Here is a 14,437-nt window from a genome sequence, read left to right on the forward strand (position 1 = left end):
GTAAATCATCAGTTTGTTGAACGTCTGCTTTGGTCTTAAATTTTTCAGACTGGTAGATGACCGTTGTGTGGTGGAACCAGCAGCAGGAGATCTGGACAATCCACCCAAAAAGTTCAGAGGTTAGCTGGGAACATTTTCAACTTTTGCAGCTATATCTCTCTCTCCCCCCCCCCCCTTTTTTAGAGCAAAGTAAAAAAAAAAAGCAAACAAAAAACTTGATATCTTACATCAGCTGAACCATGAAAGATCAGTAGATTGGCCGCTATTACGTCAACACCACACTTCCTCATTATAGACAGAACTTGTTCTGAGTAAATTCAGAGAGAAAAAAAAAAAAAAAGCAAAACAAAACAGATGTGTGTGTTTTTTAAATCTATGTAATACCTGAGTCTTTCTCTGTGACGTGTTTTGGGCTTTAGACTGCCTGTTCAAGGTCTGTCCTATGAGCCGATACTCGGCACAGAAGCAGTTCTGGAAAGCTAAGCAGGCCAAACACGAGAAGGACAAGATTGCAGATGTAGTACTTCTTCAGAAATTACAGGTAAAAGATCCAGACCTGAAGTTTAACCCGTGTGTTCATGCATAAAAGGGCGTGAAACACTTCTCGCTTCTCTGGTTCCTTTGTTTTAACAACAACAAGAACCCTCCACCCCCCCCCCCCCCCCCCCCCCACCACAAAAAAAAAAATTACCGTGGTATTTAGTAATTAGCTGTCATAGATTACATAATACCAGAGGGCTCATGTGAAGTTCTCTAAAGTCACGAAAATGTAATTTGCTTCTTTTTGGATATGACACAGCATGCGTCCAACCTGGAGCAGAAACAGAATGAAGCAGAGAACAAGAAGGTCCATGGTGATGTGGTGAAGTACGGCAGTGTTATCCAGGTATATATGTTAATCCATTCATCTGGAGCAATTTACCAAATATACCATTATTACTATCAGTGTGAGAGAACACTCACCTTTGGAGCAGTGGTGGAGTTAAGAGAACCTGTCACATCAGCACTGCACCATCCTGCTTGTGGTACAAACCCACAATCCTCCACGGTCTCTTCCTGATCCCCCTTGGGCCATAACTTGTGGTATTATAAATGCTTCGCAGGTAAAATATTTTTAATAGCTGCAAAACCGGTTATGATGTTTTCATCTTTTGTTTGTTTCCATCTAATAAAAAAAAAAGCTTTTCTGAGATGGCTTTTAAGCTGTGCTTTCCACTTTTTAAAGGATCTTTCGGTTATGGCTCAAAGAATGCAACGTTCTGTATCTGAATATACTTCATACAGAGTCTGTGTATCCACAAAACATGAATTGTTCAAGTCTTGTTTTGGGGAAAACCTGGCTGCAAAAGACTGCCACACTATTAGTTTCTCAAGTACCTTGTATGGGTAGTGAGAGTGTCATGCTTCAAATTTTGGAAAGTTTTTTTTTTTTTCTTTCCATGTCATTAGTCTGTGTTTCTGGAAACAAAAGATTAGCTACTCAGTGACACACTAGCTCTTACTCTTGGACCCCTCACCAAATGCTTGATCAGCTCAGTTCTTCTGTGCATTCAGAGGAATTTTCAGAAGTTGCTTGATTCCCTGTTAATCTATAATAACGTGTTAACTGTTAATTTAAACGAAATTCATTAAAAGAATTTCCCATCTCACGTTGTTATCAAATAACTCATTACCAGTTTACCACAGTAGTTTCTCATGTTTCATTACTTTCATATCCCATATTTTACGTCATAGTTAATGAGGGGTCTCACTGAGCCAGGGGAGAGGTTTACGCGATTGGGTAATAAAAACTTGGCTCTGTAAACGAGGAGTATGTATAAGAGAATGAGACCAGACGTTTTAATTGTTAAGCACACAGTGAGAGCTTATAGGGCAAATGAGTCATGAAACAAAAGCATGTTTCCTTTCAATTGCTCTATGGACTCGCTGATAAAGTCTACACGTCTGGGCTCTCTGTAACCAGAGCGGCTTATAAGGAAACTGGACTTTCCTCTGATATCTGAAAATAGAAAATGTTCCTTTGAATCCTCTGAGCCTTAACTGCTGTTTGGAAACCCACCCATGGCAATTACTAAAATGCTCTTTATTTCTAACCTGGTTTAAGAGACTTAGGAAGAGAGGGAGGTACATGACGTGCATGTTGTTGAGGTGTTTCTAAATTATTTTGACATAGCTGGAATATGTACATTGTGAAAAGAAACGAGACAAACAACCCCCCTCCCCCTCTCCCACCACAAAAAAAAAAGAGACCAACTTAAAGGTTTTGTGCATGTATGTGCGTTATTCTGTAGGCCCAGGTGGACCTTCATTCTACCCTTCAACAGCAGCATTACAAAGGGAGGGGGGGTTGAAGGGTGCGTGTGTGTGTGTGTGTGTGGGGGGGGGGGGGGGGGGGGGGGGGGTCATACAAGTCAAACTGAAGCATGGAAAGACACTAAATTTCCTTTTAAGGCAGAGACTAACGGCTATTACTAAAAACGAGTAGTTATGGAAATTTCAGTGCAAAATGGTAGTGTGATAATAGACAGAATGGACTTAAACTGTTTGGAAAGACAACATCAGACATAGTACAGGGGAGCACTCATCCAGGGCAAGTTAGATGAGTCATGGGAAAGATAAGAGTGGAAAAAAAGGGCGTTAGCTCATTCAAAGTAAAACGCTGTCTGTTGTCATGTTTTGTCAGCTGCTACATATGAAGAGCAACAAGTACCTGACTGTGAACAAGCGTCTGCCTGCCCTGCTGGAAAAGAATGCCATGAGAGTTACGCTGGACGCCACGGGAAATGAAGGCTCCTGGCTTTTCATCCAGCCCTTTTGGAAACTGCGAGCCAACGGGGACAATGTAACATACATTATACACACACACACACACACACACATACATGTACAAACACACACACACACACACACACACACACACACACACACACACACACACACACACACACATATACGTGTGCAAACACACACACACACGGATGCAAACAAACACACACACACACACACATATACATGTTCAAACACACACACACACACAAATACACATGTGCAAACACACATGTGCAAACACACACACACACACACACACGCAAACAAACAAACACATGTATCACTATACAAACACATGCAAATGCAGCACAAAGACAAGCACACGCATATGATAAAACGGCTCCAAGTAGCCAGTCACCCTGACCCCCTATTCAGAAAAACTGCTTAAGATATAACTCCGTTAAACAGTTGACAGCCCTTTAAACTTTCTTCTTGTCCTGTTGACCATGCTCTGTGGCAGGTAGTGGTTGGAGACAAAGTGATCCTAAACCCTGTTAACGCAGGCCAGCCCCTACATGCCAGCAACTACGAACTCACCGACCACCCTGGCTGCAAAGAGGTGGGCCCATTCTTCTGAAAACTCTCCTCTTTTTTTCATTTGGGTGCTGTGGTTAATGAAAGGGACCGACTGTGGGATGGAGTGCAGAAAAGCCTGGTTAGTTATTGAAATGCTTTCAGGAAGACTATTTTTTTTTCCAGTCAGAGACAACTCTTGGAAAAGTGTTTTTTTTTTTTTCTTTCTGGAAAGTCAGAACTTGACGCTGACGTTGTCAGGTTACATACGTCAGGAATCAGGTGTACATGTCGTCACAAATGGTACAAAAATAATGACAAGAAAGAGAAAGAAATAAGGAACAAATAAATGAGTGAAAGCATGAACGAAAAGTTTTTGTTCAGTGGAGATGTCAGTGTTTAATGATTTGTAATCCAGGCCTTGGATAGAACCTACACATATTAAACATATTATGGAAAACAAATTAAACATAACTGCAGCCTAAATTGTAAAGCAAATTGACCCTTATTGCTGTGAGCCACTTATGCAATCTGTCAGTAAGATTACTGTAATTAAATATCGCCCTCTGCAGGTGAATTCTGTGAATGGCAACACCAGCTGGAAGATTAACCTGTTTATGATGTACAGTGACCACAAAGATGAAGTCCTCAAAGGAGTAAGTTTTTACATCCATTGTTTTACACAAATACCTGTTTTATTATAAATAAAAAAAAAAGAAAGTCAGCTGGTTGGAGGATGTAGCTAATTTCCACTCACTAAACTTGTCAGTGGCTTGAAATGTGAGAATTTCAAGATTTCAGAAACCCAGAGAAAGAGTGTGAGTAGTTAGAGTGAAGGAGGTGGAAAGCCAAATAACCTTTAGGCTATCTGTAATACGACCCTGGTATTAGTGTTTTTAGTCAAATTATGTCCCTCATCCCTGTGAGTAGTAATGTTTCGGAATTCAAACCCTGAAGCTGTTTACATCTTTTGTCCTAAATACATCTTACGCTAAGCCATTCTGGCACAACATTTGGCAGTAAATCCTGATCTCAGTGTGTGGAATAAATAGATATATTCGGCTTGCCTTGAGTGCAGCTCAGCTAACGCTACATGTAAATGCTGGAATGAGGGGGCTTTAAAAACCTCTTGCCTTGGCAGGGGGACGTGGTTCGTCTCTTCCACGCCGAGCAGGAAAAGTTTTTGACCTGTGACGAGTACAAATCCAAACTGCACGTCTTTCTCCGCACCACCCTGCGCCAGTCAGCTACCTCAGCCACCAGCTCCAATGCACTGTGGGAAGTGGAGGTTTGGTCATGTGATACCTTTTTTTTTTTTTTTTTTAAATGAATTTCACTTGAGTTGTTCTTGTATTATGTCTTATGATGTCTCAATCGTTTTTTGTCACGAGCCGTCCCGAGAGACTGCCTGACGAGAGTGTGCACCACAGAGGGAATGTAGACGAGAAACCCATATTTATATGGCTTATCTTTTCACAGTGAAAGGATTTAGTTTGTTGCAACAAACTCACGTGCCGCAACTTTTTAAAGGCATCCTAACGATTTATTTCACGTTAGCTTCAATGGACGTTAAATACGTTCATATAATAAAATCACGGTCGCTTTTACGTTAGGTCAGCGAAGCAGAAACCATTCTTTATTTTGGATAAATTTCTCATTCCTTTAAGCTGGTGATTTTTTTGGTTTGTTTGTTTGCATTAATGCCCTTTAGGTGGTACATCACGACCCTTGTCGTGGAGGAGCGGGGCACTGGAACAGTTTGTACCGTTTCAAACACCTGGCAACAGGAAACTACCTTGCTGCAGAGGTAAAGGTCAAAGATCAAGTCACAGATACAACTAGAGTGTTTGAGTTTTGTGTCTTTGATCTTTTTTTCCTTTGTTTAATTTTAAAAACTGATAATGTTATTTAATGTTGTTTTAGGAGAATCCAGGATATAAAGAGGAGAGTAATGATATGCAGTTAATGGTTGGTATTAGTTTTAATGTGCTAAATATTAATCATATGTTGTTTTAGCTATAGACTCACTAAATGCTTTATACATGGGAACTGACCACAAGTAGTCAACTACAAAACCATGCTAGAAGTCCACATATTTTAGCTACATTTATAAACAAAGAAACTAAATTATTTCAGAACTAGGCCCAAATGTATCTGGCATGCGAATAGTGTTCAGTGTCTTTGGGCATCAGTCCTCAATTCAAATAAGTTAAGTGTTGACTTTGTAAATAATGAACATATCAGTGTGATTATGTGTTATGCATTTTGGATTAACTGTGAAGCGTGTGTGTTTTCCTCAGAGGGACAGCGCCCGCAATAAGAGGAGTTTAGGAGAGAGGATAAAATACAAACTGGTGGCTGTTTCACAGGGGAATGATATTGCCTCCCTCTTCGAACTGGACCCCACCACCCTGCAGAAAACCGATTCATTCGTTCCCAGGTACTGGCTCGCCATCCAGCGTGCTTCGCCTAAATTTCACAATGTCAAAAGTAAAAACCAAGCACAGCCTAAGGGAAGGGTTTTCTGTGCTTTTGTTCTTGTGATATATATATCACACATCGGTTCTGATCCGTGTGTGATGTCTGTTTGTTTAACAGAAATTCCTACGTGCGTTTTCGTCATCTGTGCACCAATACATGGATCCAGAGCACAAATGTGCCCATTGACATTGATGAAGAGAGACCCATCCGTTTAATGGTGAGTTTCTGTGTCCTTACAGTAAATGTTATTCAAAAACTTCTGAACTCACAAATTTTGTAGTTTGTGCTCTTGCTAAAGGCTTCATCTGCTAAACATCTAGAGTGAGTGTTGACCTATATCGATTTTTTGCTCTACTTTTTTTCTTTTTTGGTTTTTGTTAATTTTAGCTGGGCACTTGCCCCACTAAAGAGGATAAGGAAGCGTTTGCGATTGTGTCCGTGCCAGTCATGGAGATCCGGGACCTGGATTTTGCAAATGATGCTAGTTTCATGTTGAGCACAGTGGTCGACAAGTTCAATAATGGTTTCATCAGTCAGAATGACCGCAGGTAAAACGAAGAGATGGAGAAAAAAAGTCACATTTAATTCTGATCACGCACATGCGCACCCCCTCCAGACACACACACAATAATTTTTATTTACTGGAAACACAAATGCTTCAGGGAACTAGACCAACCTCTTGCATTCAGGCACTCTTATAAACAAGTAAACAGACATTGAGGCACTCAGTAGACCTATTTGGAGTGCGAAAAGGAGTTTGAACTGCTGTATTTTTCCTGTGCAGATTTGCCATTAAGCTGCTAGAAGACCTTGTGTTCTTTGTGGTGGACACTCCTAACAGTGGTCAGGCAGTACTGGAGGTCACAATGACCAAGCCCAACCGAGAGAGACAGAAGCTTATGCGTGAACAAAACATTCTCAAACAGGTGAAAATATGCCAACACAGCACAACAGTATTGATCATGTTTTTTTTTTCTTCTAAGTTGCACACAATCTTAAAGAACATCGAAAGACTGACCTCAAAACTCGGCAATCTTGTCTTTTTCCCTAGAATATGTTTCACTTTCATCTGAAAGCTTTTCATTAGATATAACACATCCCCCTGTTTAGGTCTGATATACAATCTCTTCAAACTATCCTTCATAGGTATTTGGGATTATCAAAGCTCCATTTAAAGAGAGAGAGGGAGGTTCTGTGCTTCGTCTGGAGGAGTTGTCAGACCAGAAAAATGCCCCCTACCAATACATGCTGCGCCTCTGCTATCGTATATTGCGTCACTCACAAGAAGACTATCGCAAAAATCAGGTACGGAAGCCTTGCGCCATGAATGTGTCTTTTTTATTCCTTTAAAAACATTTAACCCAAACAAACAAGCGAACACACCCATTTAGTAGTACAGCAGCAGTTACCAGGGGTTTCAAATCCTTTTTTTCCTTCCTTTGTTCAAAGTCATAAAACCGTAAAATGGTTAAATCTGTTCCTCTACATTCAATTCGTGAAGGAGTACATTGCCAAGCAGTTTGGAGTTATGCAGTCTCAGATTGGTTATGACATCCTCGCTGAGGACACCATTACTGCATTGCTGCACAACAACCGTAAACTGCTGGAGAAGCACATCACAAAGACTGAGGTGGAGACCTTTGTCAGTCTGGTGCGCAGGAACAGAGAACCCAGGTGCCGGTTCTCTTCGTCTATATGTGTTCTTGTTGTAGACAAGCCATCTCTTGTCAGTGATATATCTTTATTTGGAGACCTTAATTAGCGGACTCAAAGTGACATTGCAGTCAGTCCTCAACCATTATTATTTGTGTGTGTAAAATCTTGATATTTCTGGAACTCTTTAGGTTTCTGGATTACTTGTCAGACCTGTGTGTGTCTAATAATGTGGCCATCCCCGTAACCCAGGAGCTCATCTGTAAGTGTGTCCTGGATCCCAAGAACCAGGACATTCTCATTAAAACAGAGTGAGTAACACAGTTAGACAGGTATGCAGTGAATCAACCACAGGAGCGTTTGCAGGCTGTTCACCTATAACAACCAGGGAATGTTTTGTTCTTTGTGGTAACAAGAGGTCTGTACAAGAGGGTGTGGATTGTTCTTGGCTTTGAAGCAATCAGAAAAAATGCTACATTGAAATGTGGAAAATTCTCCTCCACATCAATCTGGCTACGGTTAAATTCCCTCTTAGTGTCAAATCAACTGTGAACGTGTTTATTTGTTATTAACACTCGGAGGATTAAATTTACATCCTAGAATGACTCTACAATGGCTCTAACATCAGCTGAAATATCCCCATAAATCATTTTTTTAAAAAAAAAAGCTGTCTCAGAAAATAATTTTATATAAACTGTTACTACTTTAATCAACGCTACAATACGCATGCCTGTGTGTGTGTGTGTGTGTGTGTGTGTGTGTACTGGCACAGACGACGAACTCCCAAGGAGAACTCCCATGCGTCTGAGTTTATGGAGGACTTTGGAGAGGAAGATGAAGTGTGGCTGGTCTGGACCGACAAGACGAATGAGAAGCAAGAGAAGAGCATTCGTCAGCTGGCCCAGGAGGCCAGACAGGGAAATGCTCATGACGAAAATGTGCTGACATACTACAGGTCTTTCTCCGTCTTTTTCCCATAAGTTTTACATTAAGGTCAATCAGTGCGACACTGCTGATCCCTCAAACAACCAAACAACAAGCTATCTCTGAAAGCTCTTTGAAAAAAGTACGTGTTTTTACGACTGCCTGCATCTCAACTTTAGTTCAACAAGCTGATTCTCTCTCCCGCTAGGTACCAGCTGAAGCTGTACGCACGAATGTGTCTGGATAGGCAGTACTTGGCCATAGACGAGATTTCGAAGCAGCTGGATGTGGAACTGATATTTCTTTGTATGATGGATGAGACGCTGCCCTATGACCTGCGTGCGTCCTTCTGCAGGCTCATGCTGCATGCGCATGTCGACCGTGACCCTCAGGAGCTCGTTACGCCTGTCAAGTTCGCTCGGTTGTGGACCGAGGTTCCCACCTCTATCTCCATCAAAGAGTAAGGCCTCACCCCCCGCCCCGTCGCCCAAAACAACAGTGCTTTTAATATGTGCTGTATCGTATCTGGTGATGTGTTATCTTAGTAAATTGCTAAAAATGGCTCTCCATGACAGTTCTACGTGTCTGACTTTGCTTTAAATCTTTTGGTCTCAGTTATGACTCTCACATGGACTCCTCGAGAGACAATAAGAAAAACAAATTTGCCAACTCCATGGCGTTTATGGAGGAATATCTCAACAACGTCCTCAACGATGACCTGCCTTTTGCTAATGAAGAGAAGAATAAACTTACCTACGAGGTGACTGTTATGAGACTACTTTACGCTTGGATCAGTGGCGTTTTCAGAAATGCCTGCCTTTAAAAACAGGTTTTAGACCAGGTCTTTGGAATCTGTAATCTAATTCATGTGAACAGATTTGGCTTTTAAAAGATCGTGGTTTTTGAGGACTTGTTGCACTAGTAATTTTGTCTTTCGAAATTTAGGTTTTCCTGTTGCAATACACTGTACAAATAGATTAGAAATAGCCTGCTCTTGAAGTCAGATCTTACAATGAGCATCTTATTTTAGGTGGTGAGTCTTGCCAGACATCTCATCTACTTTGGATTCTACAGCTTCTTTGAGCTACTGAGGCTGACACGCACACTGCTTGGTATTATCGACTGTATCCCAAATCCAGCCCTTGCAAACCATCCGTTCCAAGATGATGGTGCCGGTGAGTACCTAGAGTTGAAAAGTTGGAAACATCAAGGAGTTTTAAAGTATGGAAAATAGGACAGAAAAACAGTATAATGATTTTCTGCTGGAAAAACAGAGTTTTAAAGAAAAAGTAAAAAGTAGTAAAGTAATGAAATAAAGTAACTAAAAAAAAACCCTGATGCAAGAGATTCCCTAAAACACTGAATTATCAAATGTTGCACTCTCAAGAAAGTTTCGAATAAGTTACACTCATTTATGAGAAATTTCTTTTTTTCTTTTTTCTATTGAGGTTATCTGTTCCTGTTAGTATTTTTTTTAGTCACATTACTTGCCTTGCTTGTATGGTAATAAAAGTGTAATGAATGCCACAGTGGTTGATATCAGAGTGAACGCTGTTTCTTTGTTTTTTACTTACAATATCTCATTTCTTCTTTTTCCTCAGGGAAGAACATGAAACGCTCCATTCATGGAATGGGACAGATGATGAGCACTATGGTTCTTAGCCGAAAGCAGTCCATGTTTATAGGGCCGGGGCGACCAGGCATTAACCTGGACGGCCGCAGCAAAGACAGCATCAACAATCAGGACATCACTGTAATGGACACCAAACTGAAGATTCTGGAGATACTACAGGTTTGTCTTCAACAGTCCAGATGGAAAAGCCATTTCTATGGTGAAAACTCAATTGTGTGACTGTATTCTAACATCTTCTGTCCTCCTCTTTTTTCCTTGCTGATGATCTGTCGGCGCAGTTCATTCTAAATGTGCGTCTAGACTACCGTCTGTCATTCTTGCTGTCTGTCTTCAAGAAGGAATTTGTTGAGGTTTATCCCATGGCAGATGCAGATGCCACATCATCCACAGAGCATGCAGGTAGGCAGTGCTTCAAATGGGAATGAATAATGGCTCGGTAATTTTTTGACCTCAAGACCACAATGTGATGAATGCATGCAATATTGTCCTTTTACAGCCACCATAAACCTACAGCGTATTGGGGAGCAGGCGGAGGCCATGTTTGGTGTTGCGTGTGTATTCATTTTTTTTTCTATGCTGTTCATGTTAATTCATGTTCTGTCCATGTATTGGAGGGAATGTTATTGCATGTCTCTATGTATCTGGGGGCTTGAACACATGTGACTCTGGGTGACATGCATGTTAGGAAGGGGAACAGCATTCTGGAGGTGGACGACGAGGGAGGGCGCATGTTTCTGCGTGTGCTGATCCATCTCATCATGCATGAGTATCCCCCCTTGGTCTCTGGGGCCCTTCAACTCCTCTTCAAACACTTTAGCCAGAGACAGGAGGTTCTGCATGCCTTTAAGCAGGTAAACCAACCAACCAACCTTTGAATGATGAAATGCATCCAAGAAGACTCCAACCGTTACCAGTCAGTACCTGAATGAAGTATTTATGTTAACTGGATTCAGTGGGGTGTTTCATGAGGTAGAATTTCACAGTTAGCTGGATGACTTCAGTAACGTCAGGAGTCAGTATTATCCCACAGGGATGTTCCTCAGCTGTTCTCCTACTGGACCAGGTTTGACTTTTTTGGCCATGGTTATCTTGCTAACTGGGCAATCCTTTTTCATGAACAATGTCCCAGGTACGACACTAATGTCAACAAGTCATGACCAATGAGTCTTTAGTTAGGTGTAACAATTCAGTGTGTTCCATAGATATCTTCGGCAAACTGTTCAATTTTGAACTAGTTTATTCAAGACGTTTGCTTTGTGCCTTGTATGTCTTCTATAGGTCCAGCTACTGATATCAACTCAAGACGTAGACAATTACAAACTCATAAAGAGCGACCTCGATCGCTTGCGCACCATGGTGGAAAAATCTGAGCTCTGGGTTGACAAGAAAGGGAGCTCAGGGGGAGATGGAAAGAAAGACAAGAAAGAAAAGAAAGACAAGGGAGAGGTGGGTGTATCAAAACAGTAATGAAATGTGTGGGTGCTGTAATAGCTTGAGTTTTTTAAAAAAATGTCTGAATATTCTAAACTAAACTTTTTTTTTTTCCTGGTTAGCCTCCTTCTGACGAAGGTGTTACCAAGAAGGATAAGCTTGAGAAGAGCAATGAAAACTACCAAACAGTCAAAGAGGTTGGTTCATCCCAAAATTGATTCTTAAACTTCTAAAACTTGAAAGAGGTCATTCACCCAAAACAGTCGCTTAATTGATACGCAATTTTCGGCATAGTTCACATACAATTTCGGCTTAGCTCACGTATAGCTTCAAAGAGAGATAAAGACGCTCCTTCAACCCACTGGCTGGAAACGTTAAGTCATCCACAGTCATTACGGAAGAGGAAATTTCTTTGAAGCAAGAGAAGTGTGGGCATTTCATGTTTTTGATGCTGTTTTGTCAAAAGATCCTGGAGAGACTTAATAGGATGTGCAACACTGGTGTTCTCAAGAAGCAACAGAGACTCCTGAAGAACATGGGAGCGCATAATTTCATGCTTGACCTGTTGCAAGTGTCCTATGATAAGGTACGAGTCATTTATTAACTGAGATGACATATTTATTATTTTCAATATATCAGGCCAAAATGTGAGCGAGAGAGGGGGGAAGGGGATCTATTTATAAATCAGTGCAAACTTACCATTCACTTACCAGGGTTATACTTATAACCATTATAACTACTAGCTTAAATGAAACGGTTTTCTTTTTGATGTGGTCACTGCCTGTCTGTCTCTCTCTTTTTTTTTTCCCAGAACGACACAAAAATGCAAGAGATCATCAAGTACACCCACCTCTTCCTGCAAAAATTCTGCACAGGAAATGTAGAGAATCAAACTCTGCTCCATAAGCACTTAAACCTCTTCCTCAACCCTGGGGTAAGCATTGTTACCTGGTTTACCACAAAAATTCTGACTAGAGGGCACAAAAGTCCTGAAGTCTGCATGTCAAATAGCTGGAACACACTGAGCTAGTCAATGTATGTATGAATGCTGATAAGGTTCCATTCCTTAAGGGAAGACTTCTGAATAGATTTGAATGGAATTTAAGGAGTATTTAAACTTGATTTTGTAATGCGGCATGCAATATTTTGAATTGCTGTCAAGCCAAGATAGATAAGTGGAAAGGAAATTAACTTTTTTTTTTCCTTCTTTCCACTTCATCCAACTCCTACGCATGTGTTGACTAAGAATGACGAGTAATATTTTCACACCTAAAAAAAACCAGAATTCTGGTTGTTATTCTACACAAAATAAGATGTACTGCTCCATCTCACTCTTTCTCTCTCTCTCTCTCTCTCTCTCTCTCTCTCTCTCTCTCTGTCTCTCACTATTTTTGTTCTCTCTATCCTAATTCTTCGTTCATCTGTTTTTGTCCTCCTCATTTATTTCCCACACGTTTATCTCATATATATATTCCACATTCATCTCTTACTTCTCTCAGCTCCTAGAGGCAGAGACGGTCCAGCACATCTTCAGCAACAACTACCAGCTGTGTACAGAGATTAACGAGTCTGTGCTTCAACACTTCATTAACTGCCTGGCCACTCATGGACGACACGTGCAGTACCTCAACTTCCTGCATACCATTATCAAGGCCGAGGGAAAGTACGTGAAGAAATGCCAGGACATGATAATGACTGAGGTAGGAGTTTGGTTACGTGCCCTTACCGCTGCAAAACCGAGGCAAGCACTTAATGAGTGGCCACCGAAAACTTTGAGGGTAAACCTAGGCATGCTCCCATATAGTAACCACAGATATGCATCAGTAGCACAATGTGACCTTATCACAGAAGATGTTTATAGCGCTACGTCAGCAGTAACGTCCGATATCGACGCGCGAATTTGAGTTTTATCCACGAGAATGCATGTACTACAAAACACGTATCAATACATGAATATGTTTCTGTGGCCCTGGCTTATTTGTTTAAATTTGCGTTGACCTTAGCTGACCAATGCCGGGGAGGACGTGGTGGTGTTTTACAATGATAAGGAGTCCTTTGCGACCATGCTGCAGCTGATGGCCGAAGCCAGAGAAGGGGTTCAGGAGAACAGTCCTCTCCGTTACCACATCTCTCTGGTGGAGCTGTTGGCCGCGTGTGCGGAAGGGAAGAATGTGTACACTGAGATCAAATGCACCTCGCTGCTGCCCCTAGAGGACATAGTGAGAGTGGTCACACATGAAGACTGTATTACAGAGGTGAGGCGGACACTTTCAAGATGTAGAAAGCTGCTGTTCATAGTAAAGTATCTGTTCGTGTTTGTTCTGATGCATAAACTTATTTGTAAACTGATGAAATATGTGACTGTTAACTTTAAACAATGAACGTTAAACAACTTCTGTGAAGAACATGATGTAGACAAAGTTTTACTAAGAGATTGAGATTGGAAGTGTGGAGCTGTTTTACATTTTAACATTTTACCCCATTGACTGATAGATTAAAATCGCCTACGTGAACTTTGTGAACCACTGCTATGTGGACACCGAGGTAGAAATGAAAGAAATCTACACCAGCAACCACATCTGGAATCTGTTTGAAAACTTCACTGTGGATATGGCCAGGGTGAGTGTTGTCCTACGGAGAAAACTGGACCAAACAACCTGACAAAACTATCATTTTTAATGCATTTGCAATGTGTTCTTTACCTCAAAAATACAATGCCTTGATGAATCTTGGGTACGTTATGTTAATAGAGCAGCTTTAAGAAGTTAGTGTAAACTAACGGATTTTTATACTGTGTTTTCTCTTGCAGGTATGCAGTAACAGAGAGAAACGACTTGCTGATCCGGTTTTGGAGAAATACGTCATTAATGTGGTGTTAGACACCATCAATGCCTTCTTTAGCTCTCCGTTCTCAGAGAACAGCACCTCTTTACAGGTAAGTAGATCTGACTGTGTTCGAGGTCAGGTTTAATA

General features: G+C 41.1%; 1 protein-coding gene across 1 annotated transcript in view; it reads left to right on the plus strand.

The window, feature by feature from the left end:
* Nucleotides 1-14,437, plus strand: part of itpr3 (inositol 1,4,5-trisphosphate receptor, type 3) — a 28,927-nt gene that overhangs the window by 2,056 nt on the left and 12,434 nt on the right. Inside the window, exons 2-33 of the mRNA XM_030783528.1 lie at nucleotides 49-119; nucleotides 420-541; nucleotides 800-886; nucleotides 2,684-2,842; nucleotides 3,290-3,388; nucleotides 3,915-3,998; nucleotides 4,484-4,630; nucleotides 5,054-5,149; nucleotides 5,266-5,310; nucleotides 5,643-5,782; nucleotides 5,941-6,040; nucleotides 6,211-6,371; nucleotides 6,608-6,749; nucleotides 6,970-7,128; nucleotides 7,325-7,497; nucleotides 7,668-7,787; nucleotides 8,249-8,431; nucleotides 8,609-8,860; nucleotides 9,016-9,160; nucleotides 9,431-9,575; nucleotides 10,002-10,192; nucleotides 10,312-10,432; nucleotides 10,530-10,584; nucleotides 10,719-10,884; nucleotides 11,312-11,485; nucleotides 11,587-11,661; nucleotides 11,931-12,050; nucleotides 12,276-12,398; nucleotides 12,964-13,164; nucleotides 13,468-13,719; nucleotides 13,958-14,083; nucleotides 14,274-14,399. Coding sequence (XP_030639388.1) covers nucleotides 49-119; nucleotides 420-541; nucleotides 800-886; nucleotides 2,684-2,842; nucleotides 3,290-3,388; nucleotides 3,915-3,998; nucleotides 4,484-4,630; nucleotides 5,054-5,149; nucleotides 5,266-5,310; nucleotides 5,643-5,782; nucleotides 5,941-6,040; nucleotides 6,211-6,371; nucleotides 6,608-6,749; nucleotides 6,970-7,128; nucleotides 7,325-7,497; nucleotides 7,668-7,787; nucleotides 8,249-8,431; nucleotides 8,609-8,860; nucleotides 9,016-9,160; nucleotides 9,431-9,575; nucleotides 10,002-10,192; nucleotides 10,312-10,432; nucleotides 10,530-10,584; nucleotides 10,719-10,884; nucleotides 11,312-11,485; nucleotides 11,587-11,661; nucleotides 11,931-12,050; nucleotides 12,276-12,398; nucleotides 12,964-13,164; nucleotides 13,468-13,719; nucleotides 13,958-14,083; nucleotides 14,274-14,399 — 4,360 coding nt within the window. The remainder of the gene's footprint in view (nucleotides 1-48; nucleotides 120-419; nucleotides 542-799; nucleotides 887-2,683; nucleotides 2,843-3,289; nucleotides 3,389-3,914; nucleotides 3,999-4,483; nucleotides 4,631-5,053; nucleotides 5,150-5,265; nucleotides 5,311-5,642; nucleotides 5,783-5,940; nucleotides 6,041-6,210; nucleotides 6,372-6,607; nucleotides 6,750-6,969; nucleotides 7,129-7,324; nucleotides 7,498-7,667; nucleotides 7,788-8,248; nucleotides 8,432-8,608; nucleotides 8,861-9,015; nucleotides 9,161-9,430; nucleotides 9,576-10,001; nucleotides 10,193-10,311; nucleotides 10,433-10,529; nucleotides 10,585-10,718; nucleotides 10,885-11,311; nucleotides 11,486-11,586; nucleotides 11,662-11,930; nucleotides 12,051-12,275; nucleotides 12,399-12,963; nucleotides 13,165-13,467; nucleotides 13,720-13,957; nucleotides 14,084-14,273; nucleotides 14,400-14,437) is intronic.

Source organism: Chanos chanos, chromosome 9 (assembly GCF_902362185.1).
Source record: "Chanos chanos chromosome 9, fChaCha1.1, whole genome shotgun sequence".
NCBI lineage: Eukaryota > Metazoa > Chordata > Actinopteri > Gonorynchiformes > Chanidae > Chanos > Chanos chanos.